The sequence below is a fragment of the Medicago truncatula genome, chromosome 3 (genome assembly GCF_003473485.1).
Source record: "Medicago truncatula cultivar Jemalong A17 chromosome 3, MtrunA17r5.0-ANR, whole genome shotgun sequence".
NCBI classification, from domain to species: Eukaryota; Viridiplantae; Streptophyta; class Magnoliopsida; order Fabales; family Fabaceae; genus Medicago; species Medicago truncatula.
In genome coordinates, this window is record NC_053044.1 from 41,341,417 (window position 1) to 41,364,127 (window position 22,711).

The 22,711-nt window shown below is 34.5% G+C and overlaps 1 protein-coding gene across 2 annotated transcripts; it reads right to left on the reverse strand.

The window, feature by feature from the left end:
- Positions 1-1,486: 1,486 nt before the first annotated feature.
- On the reverse strand, positions 1,487-21,341 carry LOC11443043 (small subunit processome component 20 homolog). Of its 2 annotated transcripts, none has more exons than XM_024778288.2 (31): positions 21,162-21,341; positions 20,834-20,956; positions 20,392-20,549; positions 20,139-20,183; positions 19,908-19,986; positions 19,727-19,800; positions 18,674-18,780; positions 18,232-18,456; positions 17,439-17,642; positions 16,511-16,724; positions 16,346-16,417; positions 15,920-16,266; positions 15,394-15,574; positions 15,009-15,255; positions 14,584-14,923; positions 14,050-14,230; positions 13,798-13,938; positions 13,399-13,660; positions 12,841-13,299; positions 11,895-12,358; positions 10,070-10,206; positions 9,786-9,967; positions 9,288-9,668; positions 8,882-9,007; positions 8,564-8,629; positions 6,667-8,483; positions 6,288-6,567; positions 5,439-5,672; positions 2,860-3,393; positions 2,626-2,767; positions 1,487-2,233 (listed from the first exon to the last, which is right to left on the reverse strand). In XM_024778288.2, the coding sequence occupies exons 1-31, from the start codon at positions 21,228-21,230 to the stop codon at positions 1,977-1,979; spliced, it is 8,148 nt and encodes a 2,715-aa protein (XP_024634056.2). In that variant the 5' UTR covers positions 21,231-21,341; the 3' UTR covers positions 1,487-1,976. The 2 variants fall into 2 exon arrangements, with proteins under 2 accessions (XP_024634056.2, XP_003601650.3); XM_003601602.4 differs by having other exon boundaries at positions 15,394-15,586.
- Positions 21,342-22,711: the final 1,370 nt, after the last annotated feature.

Sequence of the window (22,711 nt, forward strand, 5' to 3'; positions counted from 1 at the left end):
CTTCATGTGTGAGTTGGATTTTTTATTTCATTTTCATATCAACTTTCTTCTTCCTAACTTATGTGCAAACTACTCATTTCATTTTCAACCCACTAGTTTTGTTACACACACGTTCTGTATATAATCTGGATTTTGTTCATTAGAAAATAATATAATAGAGATGCATGTGCAATATTTTTATTTTAATGACATGTGCATCTAATGTATGATTGTCATGTCTAATTTTTTTTTAAGAAAGATATGTGATGATTAATCCCCTCAGAATAATTAAGATTCATTTAAAAAATTCATATCTCTTAACAAATATTTTCTATACATATCTTTTTTCATAGACAAAATAGTTAAGTAATTTAAGTATCTAACCATTTTAACGGATAAATAGTTCTTAAAAAAATATTGATAGTTCTGCTTTTACTTTTGGATCTGCATTTCCATATTATTCTTGTTGATTTGTATTTAGACAAACATTTTTATATCAATAAAGACTGCTTACTGTCTTTGTTTCTAGGAATTATAGAAGGAAAGTAAATCGAAAAAGGAAAAAGAAAATGTTGGTGTACAATTCATGTCGATGTTTTTTTATCTTCAAAATGGAGCATAGATATCAAGAAGACACTTTTTTTAGTCAAAATAAATTGTTTTAATTATCTCGTGTGGGGGGCTATTATTTTATGTAATATCAAATTTTATTTTTGTTTTAAAGAGTCTAGCAGCAAACTCACTCATATTAAATATTGAGAAGTGAGAATTTGTTGGCCCAAAGTCATATCATGCCATACATTTTTGTAGTTTTTTATCATCCGATTGTTAATCCTTAAAAAAAAATCATCTGACTATTCATTACATATATTATAAGTTTATTAAACCAATTAAATATGAAAAATAAATACGTTCTGTAGTAAATTTTCTTCAGGAATGATCCTTTATTTTAGAGGGTCACTGAGAATATAGGGGGGGACATATATGTGGAGTGAGAAATTATTATTGGATAACATACTGAGTTTGCAGTTTTTTGCTCCTAAATTTTAATATTTCCTTTTTCATGTATTATTCAAATCAATAATACAGGTTTTTTAAGGAACATTTTCTATTAAGGAGCATTTTTTTTTTAAGGTGCCGATATGTTAGGAAGCTAAATAATAAAATTAATCAAAAAAATAAATTAAAATAAAATAAAAGTATTTCCAACTGTCAATTGAGTCAAAATTAGGTGCCTACTTTTCATTCACGTCAAAATTTAAGGATAGAGACTCAATGAGTTTAAAAAAGAGTAGTGTTATTTGAACATCAATTTGCTTGACAACTAAATGGACAACCACATTTTTACCAAGAAAAGTATGTATTGACACAAATATCAAAGTAATAGAGAGAGAAAGTAAAAAATGTAATGTGAGTATGAGAGAGAAAGTTGTCACAAAAGTTGTTAGAAAATGGTTGTACAAATATCATTTCTCTTTAAAAAAAGAACATTAAAATATGCCAAAAATATGCTCCTCCCCAAAATATTCTTATGTATTTCTTTTTTCCAATCCGTAACAATGTAATGTACAAGAACTGGGAAATCAGAAACAAAACTCAGCATTCATACTTCAGAAGTCTTCCTCTGCTGATGAACGCATAAAAGTGAACGCTCCTATGAGAGGCTGAACCATAACTCAGTATAAATGTAAATGGATGTTACCTTCCTATTTAAAACAAATTCGCTACAACCTGTTGTGAAAGTGATACTCCAAAGTTATCCCAAAAAAACCAAACTTGTTGCTCTGGTTGTGTCTGTGGGCCTCCTGGTCCTGGGACATGCTAGCATACAATAATTTGCTCATGATCTTCAAAAACTTCAAACCCGCTAATTTTTCTTCAAACAAGCAAGTTTCATGGTAAGACCGGTGGTTGTACGAACCTCGACACAGATACTAAAAGTTCTAAACCAGATGATGCATATGTGTGGGCGTTTCTACTGATACCACCAACCTCAATCAATGCCTCCATTTCCCCATTTTCAAAGATGTAATCTTTCTCTTTTTGTTGGCACGATGTTTTGCAGAAATTTTCAATTTCCTTTTGGCATTTCGCATAGGATTGGTAACAGCCATGAGTTTTTCTTCCTGTTTCCTCTTATTTCTTTTAGAGCTGAGGTTCTTCCTGATAAGGTTATAAACTTGCACGTAGTTTTGAGTACCCAGAATATGCTCTATTTTTCCACGTGCGTCGTCTGCCAACTTTTTGAGATCATCTAGCAAATTACAACCATATGTGTTAGACAGCAATAACAGGTGAAGTGGTGAAACTAAAAATATGACATGAAGGGGAGGGTGGGTATGATAAAGATAAAACTAGTAAAAAATCAAACAGAAAAGAAAAATAAAAACATAAAATATATAAGGAAAAGAAATCTCGATAAAACGGTTGGGAAATCAGCTTACGATCCCTAATATATGACAAAAAGAAATTATAGTAGGACACATTTATTTGAGGTCCACTAGTTTTGCATTTTTTTTCTATAGGACTGTCTAGAAAATTATCTAGAGTCAATTTAAAGCAGCATCAATCCAATAAAATGGGTATCTATCAGATTTAGCATTTATCTATCATACAGGAAATTTAAGAGTGGAAACAAGCAATTACCAGCTATCACTTTTCCAGCAAATCCTTCAGAAACTTTATACAGAGGTAATAGGACCACATGTGCATAGTTCAGGCAGTCATCCTTACTGATGATCTGTATTTGTGCCATAATTTTCCCAAAACTGTTGAAGACTATTCCCATCTGAGTTAAACAAGCAAAATAAGAAACAATATTACTCATACGTACATTGATCAAGACTAAAGAACATATATTCCAAGAGACCGAGCACCAACCTGAATGGCATCTGCTTGAAGGGCAATTTTGCCCATTTTCTTTAGTAATAACGAGACAAGTGTATATTGGGTGTTGTTAACATTAAGCTGACTACTGTCTTCACATACAGAGGAGGAGGAGGAGGTAAGAGATGAAGACACAAACATGCTTCTTTCTTTTCTTGCATTAATCAAGTCAAAAGCTTTGAGAAATCGATCCTTTTCATGTTGCTCAAGAGCAGACCAGAAGGCAGGGGGATCTATGCAGGCAGTTTGCCTCATTAAAGAATGCACGCGACAAATGGCAAAGACAATATTCTGGGTCATCAGGTTGCTGTCAGCATCATCTATAAGTGGCATTTTCAATTGGCAGCAAAGAGAAGTGGCTATTAGATATAATCTACTAGGAGTCATCATAAAATAACTACTTGTGGAGCTTTGATCATTTTCGCTGTTGACAACATGTGCAAAGTATAGAGCTATGAGACGAACTGATTTGTTGCGTAACCACGAGTGTGGGTGCAACAACATCTCACATATTGCCTCCCATATATCCTGAAATGTAAGTAAAAGAAATATGTCACCCTACTTGCTAAGGACGTGGAAAATGATGGGTCAAAATGTTTTTAATTAATAAGATGTTTGAATTCATATAAAGGGCGGGAAAGAACAGTCTCCACTTGTAATATACAGCTACTAGAACACAATTATAATTATAATAAGACATTGGTGTTTGAATAAAAGGCAGGGAAAAATTGTCTCCACTCTGCAATATGAAGCTACTACATCAGAGCAAACCCACATGAAATGTAAGTTCTATTTTCTCATAATATCAGATCATGAAACCAGTTGATTGTAGTTATAATTATCAATTGTTATTTGATAGAAGTTTTCATTGATAGTTCAGCTGTTACTAATTTTGCTCCTAATCATTAGGGACGCCAACTATGTCCCCGAATCTATGTTTTACACATACTGTAAAATAATAATACAATCATTCAGATTATTCAAGTAAGCCGTTACCAAATTTCCACCAAACAATGCAAGCTTGTAGAAGAATTATTTATTTGACATGGCAACATAAACATGACAGTCTATTGTTCTTCATAAAATTAAAATTGCTGCAGGGGGTAAAATGGATCTACGATTATCCACGCTTCAAACCCAAAGTTATTTTCTGAGTGATAGGAATATTAAGCCAAGCGTAGGCTTAATTCTAACAGGAAAAGATTTAGAAGGGTTTGTCTTTACAAGAGTTTGATGTTGAGAGAAAAAGATATGTTGATGAGATATTCTGTGTATTTAATTATTTATCTAATGATGATTCGGAATAAAAGTGAACTCACATGAAGTGAGTGCAGAATATTCTGGCGTAAGTTAACTAACATAAATATAATTACTTCTAGCAGTATTAACAGACATCACTTGATAACTAAACTAACAGAATTGCAGATGCTGGTGCAGTTCATTCTGTGATAATGCCTTCAATATTCCTTCTGTATCAGTCTTTTAACACAAATGAGAATACCATCAATATTTCTTTCACTCTATAACATCTTTCAATGTTTTTCCATTCCAATTAATTACCAAAAACCCTGGCATTTTCTTAAAATTTGAGCCATCCCTTTCTCCTTCATAACTTCTGCTCAAAACCCAAAAATGAAATTAAAACTCCAATATGCCAGCAAAGCTAGCAATCTGCATGGCCTTGGTTAAGAACAAAATAATTGTGGTTCAATTTAGAAATTAGTCATTGGGTGCCCGAATCTCAATCATCAACTATACATACCCGGCACACTGCATCTCACCATGCTTTTCCCACCCAATATGCTTAACTCTCTATAAGAATCCTCCGTGTACTATTTCAGACACGACGACACACATTGGGGATTGGGTAGCTCAACTGGATTGGGCTGAAGGATAAAGAGTTGGAGGTCCTGGGTTCAAACCCAGACAAGGGAGTAAATTATCTAACAACTACACCCTCCGGTAATTATTATAAGCAAAAATCTAAATTTTAGATTCATTCAATTAATGATGTATATGATCTTTATTATAGACCACATACATAATTTAATGAATGAATTTAAAATGTTGATTTTTGCTTATAATAGTGACCAGAGGGAGTAATTGCTAACATTTGCCATTCCAAAAAAAAAAAAAGGACGGTCCACAAATCACAAATAGTATACATCTACATGTAATAATCAACACATCTACAACCATCATAAATCATAATATCTAAGAACATTAATATTTGGGTTAATACATCAAATAGCCCCTTTAAGTTGGGCGAGGTCTGAAAATAGCCCCTGTAAAAAATAAAACATAGATTACACCCCTTAAATATTGGATTCTTCGCATTTTACACTTTACAAGGACTATTTTCAGACATTTAAAGCTTTTACGGGGGCTATTTTCCAACTTTGTCCAAATATTTTTTTTAACAAAGTGAGGGTAAAATATGAAGAATAAAAAATTACAGGGGTGGAATCTGTGTCTTATTTTTTACAAGGGGTATTTTCAGACCCAGACCAAATTACAAGGGCTCTTGGAAGTATTAACCCTTTATATTTGATAGGCAGTACAAAGAAATTTACCTCTAGGTGCTTTGCAAAGCATTCATCATGGAACTCATGAATCATCTTCTCTAGCATAACAAGAGAATAGTATGCCTCCTTCCAAAGGGGGATGGTGGATTCAACCTCAAAGCTTTCATGCCTGTTTGTGACTGCATGTAAAGCAGATTGCAAGATCCGACAAGTCACTGGCAAGATACAGTCTATATGTTTAAGAAATCCTTTCTTTATTACCTCAATCAGCAAACCCAAAACCTGTATCGACAATTTCAAAGATTAAAACAGAAGGACAAAAAAATTAGCTAAGATAATGTTTGTGTTAAGAGAAAATACTAGAAAAATAAAAACAATGAACAGGTTGGTCCTAAATACTGTCTTCCAGTTTCTTACCCACTCTGCAGAGAAAGACTCCACTTTGGCAAACCCGTATGGACACCAGCTCTTAGCAATATAATATAATAACATTACCATACCAATAAAGCTCTTTCTTCATTAAATTGGATTATGTGTAATTCTAGTTTCTAGACAGCAACCAATATAAGCCTCGTTTGTTAAGATTTAAAATAAATATATCATTTTTTATGTTTTTCCTGTTTGACGACTCTTTAGTATCAACTCTCTTCTGTAACTTCATGCAATCTCCCTAGGAGAAATGAGGACGTATTAGATAATTGACATCTCTCTAGTCAGTGTGGATATCAACTACCCAACACCTACCGAAGTCAAATTATAGCTACACTATAATTTATTCACAAAGAGGACCCCGAAGGCCCAAACAACCATTATATGCTAAGATGATCGCATAACATGATGGTATCCCATTATGTTTTCTAATCAATTTGAGTCACGGGACAATTTAAAGATAGTTACCTGTGCGGCCGCACCCCATAGTTGCTGCTTGTCACCCAAATACCAAGAAAGGGTATATTTAAGAATAGAATCAAGTGAATTGGGACTAACAGAACCAATAAGCTTCTTTATAGCAGCCCCACTCATAGAACGAACAATATCATCACTGTCATTTGCCAAGCGAACTACCAAATGGAGAAAAAAAGTTTGTGATTGCTCGTCCAAAATATTTGGAGGAAATTTGACTATAATAGCATTAATCATTTCGAGAACAGATTCCCGTCCAGTCGAATGTTCATAACTGCAAGGATTAAAAAATCCATTAGCCAGTTGTCAAAAAAAAAAAATCCATTAGCCAAAAACCAATGTTCAAAAAAGAAGAAACACATTGTGCACTTACCTCAAATTCGAGAGCAAAAAGTCCAGATGTTGTTGCAAACGCTTTTGTGAAAGTCGATAATCAAGCAAAAATTGCAACAAAATTTTACTGCATTTTTTGCGAATAGATTCCATTTGACTTGTCACCATCAATTCAGCAACCCTAGTAACAATATCATATATCTCAGGTACGTCATCCAGCTTGCGCTTGACAATACTTTTTAGAAGTGATAGGGCCACCAAAGATGGATTCCTTTCAAGGTCCAGAAATATTGGAAGCTGAATTAGTATATGTATTTGGTTAGAGGTGAGGGAAATTTTAGTTTTCCTCAAAAGCATAGTCAGAAATGTCAAACATGACTGCATTAAAGGACTGCTAGAGTTCACTGAGCTTTGGGCAATATCCAATACAGCAGACTTTATTCTCTCAGCATGTTCTTGAAGGGATGGTAAAGGCAACTTTACCAGTACAGTAAGGCATCCAAGGGAAGCAGACAATATGTCCTCATACTTCGAGCACAAACCATCACTAAATAGCTTGACAAAAGGATCTAATAAAGACAAGGTCTTTTCATCTTCAACAACCTGTTTTAAGCCCTTCAAGCGTTTATGCAATATTCTGATACCAAACACTGTTATAAGGTGTGAGCATAATAAGCCACTAGCAACTGCACTCCCTGAAAAAATTCTTTTGGTGTTAGTACGCCTATCCTTATCTTCCGATTTTAACAACTTACTCTCATGCCGACCAATTTCATTCTTTAAGCCATCATCAACAATGCGATAAATAAAGACAAATAGATCAGTCTGATCTACAGATGGATTGCTTTCAATACCAGCAGCTATACTATGCAACATATTTTCCAATTTTCCTTTAACATTTTGTGTGACATGCTTCTGCAAATGAGCAGTCATTGGTGCAAGTAGCTTTAGTGCACAGCTTTTGAATGTTACATTTTGGGCCACAAATTTCAAGCTTTCAAATGATGTTTTCTTCTTTGTTTCTTTCATTTTTGAAGCTATCTTTTCCACTTCCTTCTGTTCAGCAACAACTCCGAGAATGTCATTTTCTATGACAGAAAGGAGATCCCCCAAACAGTAATCTATCTTTCCACAAATGGCACTCGAAAGACACTTGGACAGAATAAAATGCAGTGTGTATCCTAGGACATGAAGTTCATATCCTCGCTTTAAAGTTGATCGCAAAACCTTAACAATGAATTGCAAGTATTCCAATCCAAGTTCTTTCAAACAAGTAGCCAATGCAGACCTGGCTTCATCACGAATGCTTTCTAGATGACTCTTTAAGAAGTTTGAAATTCGATGAACGATAGTTGGAAGATATGTGTCCATCAAATCACCTGGAAGTAACTTAAGTAGTTTCAACGCAGCAAGACTGATATTTACATTGACCCTTTCTGAATCAGAATCCATCAGCTTTTGTATCTTAGGAAGCACAACTTTATAGAGGCACGTCTGTATATCTGTGTTCACACCAGAAGCACCAAAGTTGCCTAAACTAGCTGACGAAACAGTGTCGGTTATCCTAATGTCAGAAACGCCAACAGAAGTAGGTTCTTCAGTGTGAGAAAGTTCTGAAAAGTGAAATTTATCCAAAATAGAACAGATAAGGCGTATAAAGAGTTTCTGTTTGTCTGGACTCCTGGATGCTCCCTGAAAACATTTGTTCAATAGTGCATAGTATGAATTCCATCCCATCTGACCAGCTACAGAAGCAATGGTCTCGATGCATGCAATTTTCAAATGGTCAACCTTTACTTCTTTCTCGTCAAACAGCATGTTGAAGAAGAGTCGCATGAACACTTTTTCAGTGATAAACTGGAAATAAACCGTAAATAAATGAATGAATATCCGTCACTAGGAAAAACACTTTTATTTTTTAAGTTTAAATTTGCTACCTCTGATAATTTGTTCGTACTGATAACATTCCTAAACAGTGACAATGCCTTCACTCTCTTACGGATCTGCAACACAAAATGTACTTCCATAAGATATTTTGCAAGCTATTTCACTAACTCAAAAAAGAATAAGAAAATACATTTGAATTTTGAAAGTGTTTCTGACTACAATAAGGTAAGGCACGGGAATAAACATATAATGAAATGACTGGAATAGAATTCTGCACATATGTATTACACAAACACATGACAGTGAGGCAACCAAGAGTAACAACAAAAAGGGAAATCATTTAGGTAAATGGTTAATCATAAACCTACCACTGAGTCGGCTATATTGTCAAAAAAATCTGCTTCCCCGTCCTCATTGCACAGGACTATGAGTGATTTAAGGTTTGACACGTCTGGGACCTTCAAAGCCATTTGACTTAACAACTTCATCCATCCCTGCAATGACATCAAGCAGTGTGTAAACATAAAGGATTAAACAATCATTTATCAAGTAATTTATACTTTCATTTTCGATAAGTAATTAACTTGGTATCTATGTCAGTATGTTATTCCAACACCCTTGCAATGCCTGGAAATAGGAATAGCAACTGTTTATAAAACAAGACATGTTAAGTTTGAATATATGCAATTATAATTACATATGTCTAATTTAATATAACTAGAAATTCATACAGTAACCAACTCTGAAATATGATTTACATGAGTTACCAAATACCTTTCTAACAGCAAGTGGTCCATCCATAGCATCTGCCATATGCTTCAAGAAAAATTTCTTTATAATACGCTGGATGCATGATTTTGTCCAACAACCATCAGTGTTTTGTATTACAGACAACTCTTGTTCATTGCTTCCTTCTTGCAAAAGGATAAGTGCAGAAAAATCAACAAAAGATAGCAATGAACTCTGTGCACTAGATACAAAGGTTGTTTCTTCCGAGGACATGTCAAGCACACAGTGTGATAAAATAAGTAATGCATGTTCCACTTGAACATTTCTGAAGAAATCGGTATTGATGATTCTGTAAGCATTCAAAATAACATCGTGATCAAGCCAACCCAAAGTAGATGTCGTATTCAGCTGACGAAGAAGATTAGCCTGCACCCCAACAACATAGCAGGGGAAATTAGAATGAACACAGAATGTGGAATAAATTTGTCAGAAAATAATGTGTGCGGATCAAGAGATACATTGAGACAAGAAAGCAAGAATTACCACTGTGAGTACAGATGCATCAGATGCTACGAGAACATCAAGAAGATCACATATTCTCAAACGCATATCCAACTCAGCCGAAATATATAAAGGAGAAACAGCACTCAAAATTTTAGCGGTGCTTCCATTTCCTAATATGGGTATGATATTTTGAATGACTTGCAAAACTTCAATACAGACATCTACAAGTAGCATGGAGAACCTCAGTATCAATATAAAAATTAATTAGCTAAAAATAAAAAAGATAACAATGAAGCAACTGGAGATATTGGAGGTTCTCTCACCAGAACTTTGTGTTTTCTTTTCCAAAAACAGAAGCAGTATGTCCACAAATCGCTTTGCAAACTCTGCCTCCTTGATGTACTTGGGTAGAAATTTGAAAATTCTTATAACTGTCTCCCCAGGAGATTTGATCAGCTTTCTGTCCAGGAGAAAACAAAAACAGGTCAAAACAGTTTGTACACAAGTCCCCACTTCCCTCTAAATGTTCTTATACAATCAGACAAGGCTTCCACCTATTTGTAAGGTAAAATTATCATGCTCCAACATTTTTCAAATATGCAAGTATTTATTTAGTCTTGCTATTTCTTCATATAATTATTCAAATATGCAAGTATAGTCTTGTTATTTCTTCATATAATTTTATTGAGTTCACCCACTTTCCTGCTTTTCCCTGGGCACCAAAAACTTCAAAAAATACATAATGTGAATATTTTTTTCCACCCTCAATCCTAATTGTAATGATAAATTATGTTTCAGCTACCACTCTTTACTATGCCCTGGTGTTGCCTTAGTCATCTATCTCTAAACTTTCAAGGACCAACATCTTAAATGCTTGAGCTGTTCAACAAAGGTACATGAATGATTTTAGGCATAAGTATATTAATGGCCCCTATATTGTACACACTTCATAGTTTTAATCCCTGGAATATTTTGTTTCAATGTGGTCCCTATAATTATTTTTCATTGCGGTCCTTGTTATTTTGTTTTAGTTTATTTTTCTGTTTTAGTCCGTAAAATATGTGGTTTATCTTCAATTGGTGCTATACGCAAGGGACTCGTTTTAGTGTAAGTAATGTTTTTTCTGTTTTGGTCCCTAAAATATGTGGTTTATCTTTAGTTGGTGCTATACAGAAGGGACTCAAATAGAAAAGAAGTGAGGCACTAATGAAAAAAAAAGAATATTACAGGCGCTAAAAGAGTACATTGTAGAGACTAAAACAAAATAATGATGACCATAATGAAACAGAAAAAAATGAAGACAGCCCTGAAAGAAAAAAAGGAATAAAAAATAAAATAAAATAAAATATCACAGACTGAAATGAAATGGCAGACATATTACACGGACCAAAAACATGTTTAAACCATGATGAGCATATCTAATACACCACCTGACATTTAACCCTCTGCACTTGAAGTGAAGGCAAGGCACAAGCCAGATCTAATCTTATGCATCTCTTTGAGTTTTGTCAGAAAAGTGTTAGCAACAAAGGTCAAACTCCTAAAGACTAGGTTAAAGGCTCTGATAATGAATGGGTCAAGGACCAATTGTCGTAGATGTTTTAGGTTCTTAGGGGAAGACACAAAATTAGATTACATCTAACATAGACCAATAGACTAACAGTAAAAAGTAAAGCTCTTCATCACCGAGAAAATGAAAGCCTATTTTTGATGAATAAACTATCAGGCAATTGAGTTATCAGTTTTCAAACAGGTCTATACATTCAAGATTGGTCCATATGGAGACACTAAACGTAAGACTTTGAAGCCTTTCACTGGACAAATTTTTTTGTCTCAGTTACTGAGATACCTAGTTCCTTATGACAAAAATCAAATTTATAAGCCTCCTCTTTACAGCTACCATTCATCACTTGACTACCTCTTTATCAGAATATCCAAATTCAAAAAATACATGCTTTCTAAAGAGTTCTTCAAACCACAAAGAACTACAGGGTATTGTATTGTTACGAGGTAACTTCATTTCATTGAGGAACAAAATTAAGTTTCCAAAGAAATGGCGGCAGTAACATGCAAATTCTATAGGTAAAGGTTAAAACAATTACTCCGGCAACTAAAATTGTGAGAGCACAAGCAAAAGAAAATTAATACCTCTTGGCTGCATTGTCACTTCCAAACAAACAACAAATGCTATCCATAAGCACTTCAATATTTGAAAGTAAAACTTTATGGGCAGAACTGTCTTCATAATCCAACTGATTGTCAAGGCTTAACAAGTTCTCGACAAACTTCAGAACACAATATACAATAGCCTCAGAAGCCGAATTGACAGAAACAATGGAAAATATATCAGGTATGAGACTTTCTTCCCGGCATAATAGTGCTACAAGCTTATGGTTTGCACTCATGGCCAGAAAGCAAGATAGCAATGAACTTGGTTTCTCACTACTAGCAGCCTCGTGTTTGAATTTATTAATCAGGGGTTTTGCCGAAGAAAAGAATCTGTCCCAAAAATCAGAACCAAATTCATGATCCTCGTACTTATGGACAACACGGGAAACAATTTTCAGGCACAGAGATCTCATATCTTTGAGCTGATTTGACGTATTGCCAATCTGCACAAACAAATACAAAAAAGAATATCAAATTGAATAAAACAGACAACATGGATCATAGGAGGCAGAAAAAAAAATGTTAGCATATAGTAAATTGTCTATTCTACTTTTAGAAGCTGTCTAACAAATGATTACCGATAAAGACAATCATTCAAAAAATACCGATAAGAAACGTTTAAACACGTTTTAGCCCATGTAATGTAGATCTATTTTTTGTAACACCTTGTTATATTCATTAATCATCCTCGACTGAACGTAATTAACCACATTTGAACGGAGTTAGCCATACAGATAGTTGTTGATTTTTAAAACAAAAAATGTTGTATATTAAAGACTAGAATAATACACCAGCATTATGGCAAAATGAATATTGAAACATCACTATTCAAAACTAACATCTACTCAGAACAGTACATTCATCCTCAAGTTTGTAAACAAAGTTTGCTGCACAAAATTTCCATTCAGTGTGAACAAATCATTACCAGGATTTGATTTTCTGGCACACTTTCCCCACTAAGAGTGATTGGGCTGGTGCTAGAATTGTGTTGATTTGAAGAAACCCCATTCAGATTTACGTTGTCAAGACTTAATGTGCAACTCTCCAACAGCCGAACAACACACCCCACCAGCAAATCAAGAAAAGGTCTAATATGCAATTCATCAAAAACTCCAACAATATCTTCTATAACATGCAAGAAGCCATATTTCTTTTTCCAGGATAGGGTTGCGATATTGTCCAAAGTAAAATATTCTAACAAAGAAGATGCTTGAAATTCACTAGTGCAACCTATAGGTAAAGTCCAAAACAAGTTAGCAGGCCCATCAGTTTTCTCTACTATTTGCAACGGCTTTATCAGTAATGCAAAGAAAAGTGGCAGCTCAGTTGTATCAAGCCCAGCTATGAAACTCAGAATAGCTTTCCGATGACAAATACTTGCTTTCTGTCAAAATGGATAGCCAATATTATCAGTCTAACAAGTAAAAAGGGATGACAAAAGACAGATATAAAAAACAATCTCTATAGTTGGAATTCAGTATACCTTTCGAGATGCAAGTCCTTTCAACTTTCTTACTTTTGGCATCAAGAGACGGATAACCAATGGCACAAGATAAGCTCGGTGACATTCTTCAATCATTTTAGATTCTCTTGATAAACTCCATGTTGTTAGTTCTTCCCTTGTAATTTTGTAACTAATCAAGTTTATCAGATGCTCGGTATATGGTAAAAAGTAATCATCTTTCCATATTAATAGGCAATCAAGAACTCTAAACTGTATTTCAGGATCGTCTTCTTCTATAAGCCTGTCACAAAAAAAACAAAAAAAGAAAAGAAAGGGGGAAGATGTTTAAAATTGGGGACAACCAAGTTCAAACAAGTAGCTAAAGAGAAAATAGCATTGCAGTGTTGTACAAGATACATAATCAAAATGCAACTCAACCTATTCTGCAGAATCTCCTTAAGAAATTGGCTCAAGTAAAATGACTTGGGATTTTTCATAAGTTTCAACAAGTTTAGCCATTCCTTCAAGATGAGCTTCCACTCTTTTCCTTTACAAGCATGAGAATCAAACAATCCCACGCTGCAATTTCATTTTGACAAGGAAAACAAATTAAAAAACATGGCAATTTAGTTGAAGCTTTAGAAGTTCACAAATTTCAAAATCATAGAAGAGGATTGAGCAGATACTTACCTTGCAAGATCAAGAGTGTTGTATCCTAAGAACTTCAAAAAAAGGGGAATGAATTGCCGGGAGCGAGGTTCAATTACAGTTGGAATTTTTTGTAATGCTTGCAACAATAATGTCAATATTGTTCCGGATGGTGTGCAATCAGATTCATGATGGACAAATAATTTGAAACAACCAAGTAAACCTGAGAAACAAAATCAATTGGTTACCAAAACTGCGCAATGGTAGATCAATAGTATAAACACGAATTTTAAATGTTAGAATTGAAATATACATTTTTTAAAGAAAGAAATTACAAAATTTAACACATCTATGAACTTTTTATAAGGGTTGTTACAAACTAAGCTAAATATAAACTGATTAAACTAATTATAACTTTACATGGTAGATTAAACTCGAAGTCAAAACATCAACCAGTGAACAATAAATTACACATTTGTGTCCAGGTCTCTCGCATAAGACATCATGTGAAGAAAAATAAAATGGGGAGGAGGAAGGATGGACTCAATATATGATGTCAATGTAGTTGAAACATACCAGCTGGCTGATCAAACGATGCACCATTGGCACTATCATGCAAGCTGCTAGAGCTCTCTCTTGTTGCTTGACATCTTTCCAGATAATCGATAAGGGTATTCCACACGAGTGAAAAATATAGACTAACCAAGACAGAAATGCATTCTAATACAGGATCCCAGAGATAGCTAAATTGGTTATTCAAGATGCCAAATAACCCGCTCAAAACAAGTGGTGCATAAACATTGGCAATCCTTCCAGCAGATAGGTCCATCTGTATCTTGGAAATCAATCGTTGGATACTTCTGCTTGTAGAAATTGAAACTGGAGTTGTTTCAATAGACAGAAGAACCAGCAGAGGCTGTTATTTCACCAAAATACACAGTCATGCTAAAACTCAAGTAAAAATAAAAAGGCAATGGCGTATATAATATAAAGAAACATACATTATTTCCTACGTTATCCACAATGGAAGTTGGTGAAACTTCGATTTTCCTTTTCTTCGCAGCTGACTGATCCACCGAAGAAATTTCCTCGCCCAAAGATTTGTAGTGACAGAGTATTTTAAGAGTTGAAATGCGAACCTCCTTGTCTGAATGGCACAAATTATCCGCAAATGCTGCCACTGACTCTGCAATCATTTCCTCAAGTTCTGGATGGTACACTCTACACCCAGTCTCTTCCAAAGAAGAACTATAATATATACAAGTGAGAGGGTTAATCAAATACTGAGCAGTAGCACTAACGATAAAATAGTGACAAAATTTGACAACTAAAGATTGAAAAACAATAAATGTCTAGAAAGTAATTAACTTTAACACATCCACTTACCCGTACTTGCTTTCCAAATAACCAGCAACAGCCGGTAACACGTGTGGAGATGACTTGTATCGTTTTGCAAAACTTAGAAACTTTTTGGTTTCATCAGCTCCAAGGTTACTGTCATAGCACAATCTGTTGAAAGAACTTAGTGAAGCACCTATAATGCTTTCCCATGCTTCTTTAGACATATCTGCAATATGGACTGAAGATGAAAACAGAAAATAACAAATCAAGTGTTTTTAGCCTACAGATCCATCACTGCCAAACATGTACAGATTAGAAAAAATTATTATAGCATCAATGATCCAATTAATACAACTATCTAAGTATAAAATAAACCCACAACCACAAATTTTATTTTTTTGCTATGTCCAACCCAGTTAAAATACATAGCAAATCTAGCATAATCTAAGCCAAAATGGAAAACAATCTTTAATATTACCCAATCTAAGCCAGAATGGAAAAACATCTTTAATATTACCCAGACACAACTGCTCATCAAAAGTTCATTAAGAAACAAGGAAGGGAGGAATACCAGCTTTAACAGTCAGAAGCTGATCTACCGCATCCATAAGATCCACCAACAAGGATGGAACGGCGTCAACAATAGACATATGAGAATAGCAGTTCACAACTCCCCATAGCAGTGCTACCTTTCTTTCATCAATTTCACAAGAAACGTCGGCATGTCCAATATTGTTTATTTTTTCAATCCAAGAACGGATAGTCCCTTCCAAATGATTGCATATCCTAGCTAATGCTTCTTCACTTTCTCTGTCTAAAAAGTCTGGGCCTCGTATATCCAATTGCATTTTCTCACAGAAGGATTGAAATAATTGTATGACCTTTTCCTCTGAAATCTCCATTAACTCGTTTATTGCACTACAAAACCAGCATAGAAGTCAAATACTATATCTAGAGAGTGCAGAACAATGAATTGCTCGTGTGATTCAAAAGTTACCTTATAACCTTACTTCTGAAAGCAAATAAACAGAGATCCTTCTGTAGCAGTTTTTCGATGAACCGTAGCAAACTGGAACCAAGCTCAAACGTATGTGTCAAGAGTATTGAAATAAGTTAAAGAGAATATTTAAATCAAAAGCACACTGTCTGTCTCAGCCATTACCTTGAGCTTCGTGATTTAAAAATTGGAGCCCACTGGGTAGCACACTCGGATATCATTGATTTATTACTATCACTACACAGCCCGTCGAGAGTGGCCAACATTAATTTCAAAATTCTATCAACTAAACATATATCTTCTTGTGACTCAGTAACTCCCAAAGGTGTGATATATGACCGCACAAGCAAGAGGACGAGTTCAAGCATGGGCTTATAATCTGCCACATGTAAGGACAATTGAAATTAGTGCAGAAGCACATAGAAAACTCAAGCAACTTTCTGAAGAAAATAGCATCCTGATATAAAATATATTACATACACTGAAAACATTTATTTACGTGACACTGCATTTTTTAATAAAAGAAGGAATATAAGAAACAAAACCAAAACAACATATAGCACTTGACTCATCCCATCACTTGTTATTTTTAGTTACCCATTAACATATTAACTAATATTATTATATTAACATGTAATGGAGATAATCAAAGAAGTACCAAAACAAAGCATAAATCAAGAAAACCTGAAGTAATAGGATCTTTTGATTCATGCATCAGACCCCACCTAGTGTGAAAAGGTTTTGATTGTTGTAGTTAAATTTCAAGGAAGCAGGAGTTTCTTTTCAAATATTAAACCACAAGATGTTCAAAGAGTGCAAAGTAAACTGCACCCCGATGGAATCGATTGCTCTAGTTCAACAAATGTGCGCGAAGGCCTACCCGTATCATACATGCTAAAGGGTAATACACCCAGAAAATGTGTGGAATTCTCAGGGAAACTCAAAATTTAAAGAGCAAAGAAAAAACTAGACATTGAAGAAAATTCCCAAAAGAAACTTAAAATTCAATCTATTTATCCAATATTAGTTTGTCATCAGATTGCTTGAAAAGAGTAAAAGGAAGAGTTCAGTGACATGAAGTATTGTAACTTACCGGACACATTTTGCCCTTTTTGCACCTTAATAGCTGAGACTAGCACTGATAAAATGCGTCTTAAATGTCCGATGTTTTCGGTAGTAACACATTCATGCACTTCATTATATAAGCAACTCCATACCAAATTCAACTCTTTGGGTTCCGTCGTCTCGCATAATTTCTTAAACACGGATTTTATGATGTTCAAAATGGTACTTGACTCTGAAATTGATTCAGATAGAGATAAGAAAAAATATAAGCAAACACATTGCAAATCATGTAGAACTTGAGTATATTTACAAACAGCAACATCAGGTGACAGATAACAACAAAGGAAGGACAGAAGATAGCCTGATTAAAAAATCTGATCATTTTAAAAATCTACTTTTTTCTACTACAGCTTCTCTGTTTGTTTAAAACCTCTTGAACTTGTCAGACCCGCTTCTAAAATAAAATAAAGTGATCTCTTCTTTGTACATCACATTTACAAACTCAATTTTTTATCATCGTAACATTAAGCCACAGACTTCACAACAATAGATCTGAAGAATCCCATTGTCCAATCTTAGAGCCAAATGGGGAAAACTAAATACTTTTTTTAATAACAAAAACCAAGACAGAGAGAAATTTAAATACTGAAAAATATATCCTCTGATGAACAGATCAATCAAATACCAATGTTCTCTGTATGTTACTAATACCAAGTAGCTTAATGGCTTCAACCGAACACAAAATGAATATGGTCTATGATCAGAATCTTGGAAATAAAACAAAAGTTAAATCAATAATTTTAACTAGAGAACAAGCTTGCCTTGGTCGTCTCCGTCCTTGCCTTGGTCATCCCCATCCTTGCCTTGGTCATCTCCATCACCAATGTGATAAATTGTTTTGCTTGTTAATAATTGTAACACTCGCTCTGCTTTCGAATGGAACCTTGATGAGTATCCTTTCATAATATTATAAAGCAATAATTCAACACCAGACTCTCGGAATGGAGATGGCTTCTTCGCTACCTCAGTGATGACTCTTTCAATTCCTGTCCAACCAAACAATATTACATGCTTTATAGCCCCCTCAAACTAATAAAATCGTTAAAACCAAAGAGAAAAGAACAGAATTAATGCTAAAATCATGAAGCATTTTATTAAGATGTACTGCAAAATTGGTGATATTGATTAAACATATGAACAAAAGACAAGACAATAAGCGAGGGGGAAATATATATATACACAGAAAAACAATCAATGACATACCTCTTTTGAGCTGCACGTCTGGGGCATTTCTCAAAACAAATGACATTGCCTCTGCCATGAATTGTCGAACATATTCCTTTGGATAGTACCTCAATTTTGATGTGACCCTTGAAGTATCAAAGTCAAAGAAACATAAAAGAATCAGACTTGTAGTCGATACCACGTAGTTGGCTAAATTAAACAAAATGAGAGAAGTTATCCTATGAGCCTGGATCAGTTGGTTAGAACATTTGTTGGCAAGTTCCTATTAAGAAGATTAACATCCCTTGGTGGAACATCCGTTTCCTATTCCAATTCTCCTTGCTTTCTTAAACTGTCCTTTTTATCTATCATCTACAGCAAAAACTAATGCTAGGCAAGAATTAGGAATTTAAACTTCTGCCAACACTTGCTTAAATTATATTTCAAGTTCCAAGTTCTAAATTATACATATACATTTTCGTGGTTAGCCTAGGCCAGCATTATGTTACAATACCATAGCCCTTGTGTCAATATAATTTTATTCTCCATTCAATTATCAGACACCACTGCCATTTTATGTCAATATAATTTTGTTCTTCATTCAATTATCAAACTCCACTGCAATTTTATGGAAGTCAATATCTGCAGGTTTAAATCAAGGCCGTTTTATGGATTCCTTGGGTCTCTTCGGACTACATTAAGATTTTACAACTTTTTTGTAACAAAACCTATAGTAAATTATCCTTTTTGTTTGGTAGACACGTTATGGTGCTTCAAGGTCTTCACCTAACCCTATTTTATTCATCACTTCTGAGACAGCTTCTGCAGAGAACTACTTATTATAATAATAAGGGAAGCATGTTTGAACAAGGAAAGGGAAGACATCTCTCAGCAAATTCACCGAACAAATGAGAAAAAAGCAGTGTAAGTGTTCGGTCCTTGTCCAAATCTCAGCTTATGCAAATCAATCCTTATATTTAACAAAGTGGTGAGGAAAATCCATACACATCTGGTGTGCTTCAGGCTTGCAGAAAAGTTAACCTCATATAGAAAGTAAAAACAAAACTTAAAAAAATAGTCTATATCACTCACTTAAGCACCTCTGATGGGTTGCGTATTAGATATTTCTGCAGATACATCATAACATATGACCATGACGTGAAGATCTGCATGAAAATGAAAATTTCCTTAATTCACGCTGAATAAATGAAACTAACAAAAGAGACATATGCAATATCTCCCTTAAGAAAATTGCCAAATAGATAGACTATACCTGCTCAATTATATCTGGCTCCCTATCAGCACCACTTTCTAGAAGAGATGCTAAAGAATCAACAATCCTTGGAAATAGCCTGGCAAAAACCCATATCCACAGTGAGTATGAAAGATGTTTGAATGTATGCACGTAAGGAAGACGTCAAATTGATCTAGGAAGAAATTTGACAAATGAAATAACAAGAATTCCACAAGAACCAACATCTAGTCAAAGTAATAAGCAACTTACGGAATAAATTCATCTAGGAGATCTCTAGATAAAGCTGCAATTAACCTGTAAACAAAACCATGAGATTAATTCCCAACAACTGCAAACTAATAGATTGCCACACAAAAATCTGCTCTTAGTTAAGATTGATAACTAATCATATTGAGTATGCATGTCCTGTCTGATTCAGTCTCAATTGATACCATTTCATCATGCAACACACTAACATCTCTACTCAAGCAAAACAGAGCAATTCTCAAAATGACATGCAAACCTGAGAATTGGTTCAAGGGATAGCCTTGCCTTCATGTGCAACCGAGAAAGAAGCTTTGAGATTAAAGTTTCCTTGTGCAACAACACCAGCGGCAATGTTTGTGTACAAGGTATGACTTCTTCATACAATGAAATAAAATCTTCTGTGGTATTCAATTCCTGGGTTTTGACAATTATTGAAAATAAGCAACAGTAGTGGAGACCAAGTAAATATTAATAATCTAGCATGCAAATTTATCACATTAAAATAAATTTGACGGCAATACAAGGTTGCTCCACTCTAAATATACACTGATAGCACACGGCAATTATAATTGAAGGCATGTCTGTGTAAGTGTCGACGTATCAGTGTCGTGACCGGTGTCCGTGAAAGAAAGAAAGAACATAAATAAATACTATTTGATAGCAGGAAATAGAGGAATAGTAAGATAAGGCATACATACCCTCCATTCTACAAGGCAGTCTCTGAAAAAAGAGGAACCTTCAGATGGTTCAGCTTTGACTTTATGAAGACTTCTATAGACATTGATATCGATATCATCTACTCTATCAGAGAAAGACTTAAACTGCACATTCAATAAATTAAAAACAGTTAGTAACAAAATTATCAACTATAACTATAACTGATAGCTACTTAATCATGTAATAAACAAAATTAAGCAACTAAAACAGCACAGTGATACGTATCAAATAAAAAAATAACAATTAAGTGTTCATGAACACAGGGTTTAGGGTTTTAGCAATGCGGAAGAGAGAGAAGTGAAAGCTTACAACGAAACGGCGGCGACCGGGGGATTTGTTGAGAGACTTGACGGCTTGAGCGTGTGCCGGTGTCGCCATGTTCGGTGTTGGTGGTGGAAGTTGCGGCGTAAGGGATTGAAAAAGGAGGGAAGGAAATCGTGACAGAGTTGAGTCGGGGTTTTCGTTTCTGAGAGAGAGCAGTGAAATGCAAGGAACAAAACCTACTGGGCCATTTCATTCAACAATGTCATTGGGCTTTTTGCTTTTTGAAAATTGTTTTTTACACTTCAAAATTTGCTATAAAACACCAAAATATTACAATTTTAACCCCCAATGGTTACGAACTACTGTTTGGTCAAATGCAACGGCACAGCGGCATGTCGTTGCGATATGAACTTAAACATAACAGCACACAAAACAACTCAAAATCTTCTCCAATCTCACTTTGATGAAAATCAAGCAAGTCATTTCAACAAAATCACATTTAGTGGTATTAATCATTTGGCAAATGCTAACTTGTCTCCTCAAGGGTACTCCCTCCGGTCACATTTCTAAACAAAAAACAACTTTTTAAATTCATTGGATAACTAATGTATCTGAACTATAAATGTATAGATACATTAATTATTCAATGAACCTAAAAATATATTTTTTGCTTATAAAAGTTGTAGCAGTCCGATTTTCGTTAGAATTATTTTAATTGTTTTAATGTGTGCTTGTGTGTGATTATTTATCATTTGGTGCATTTTAATGAGTTTTAGTACAAAAAGGGTATTTTGGGTCATTTTGTGAGTAAGGGTATTTTAGTAATTTCATGATGAGTTATTTTGTAGTGTTTCAAGTGAGAACCATTATTTTACTAATTTACTAGTGTGGTAACTAATTTTGAGCCGGTAAGTGATCGTTGTTATTATTTTACCGTTAAATGAGTATAAACATTTTTGAATTAATGAATGAGTGAGTTAAGCCCACTAAGGCAATAAGGGTTAAGCTCATTTGAGAGGAGCCTGTATAAATTATAGTCTTTAGATAAAAATAGGTTTTCATTCATTTCATAAGAATTTGAGAGAGGCAGAGAGAAAAAGTTCAAGAGAATGAGAAAAAGGGTTAGAAGGGAGAAGGCTTGAAGAACAAGAGGTGATAGTTATTCTAGGAGCTAAATTGAAGTTTTTGCTATGATTATTGTTTATTGAGGTAAGGGGGTTAGATGTCAATCATAATCTCTAAGTTGTACCTTCTTCCCTATTTCTATGCATAGGTGTTTATTTGAGATAAGTTATTGCTGTGACTTAATTGTTGAAATTCGTGCTCTAGTTGTAGTGATATGTTTGGGTATGTTAATTTGTTGTTAATTGAATTGTTGATGATATATATATATATATATATATAGAGAGAGAGAGAGAGAGATAGAGAGACCATATCAAGTGAGAGGAGTAGTTATAATGAGAGGATGAGAGGAATTAATCTAGACCATTGGATCAAAATCAACGCTTCAGATTTAATTGTTCTTTAAAAAGGGTCATGCACTACAACCTATACCTTTCATCTTCTCCACTATCGCCTACGCTCATCTCCTTCTG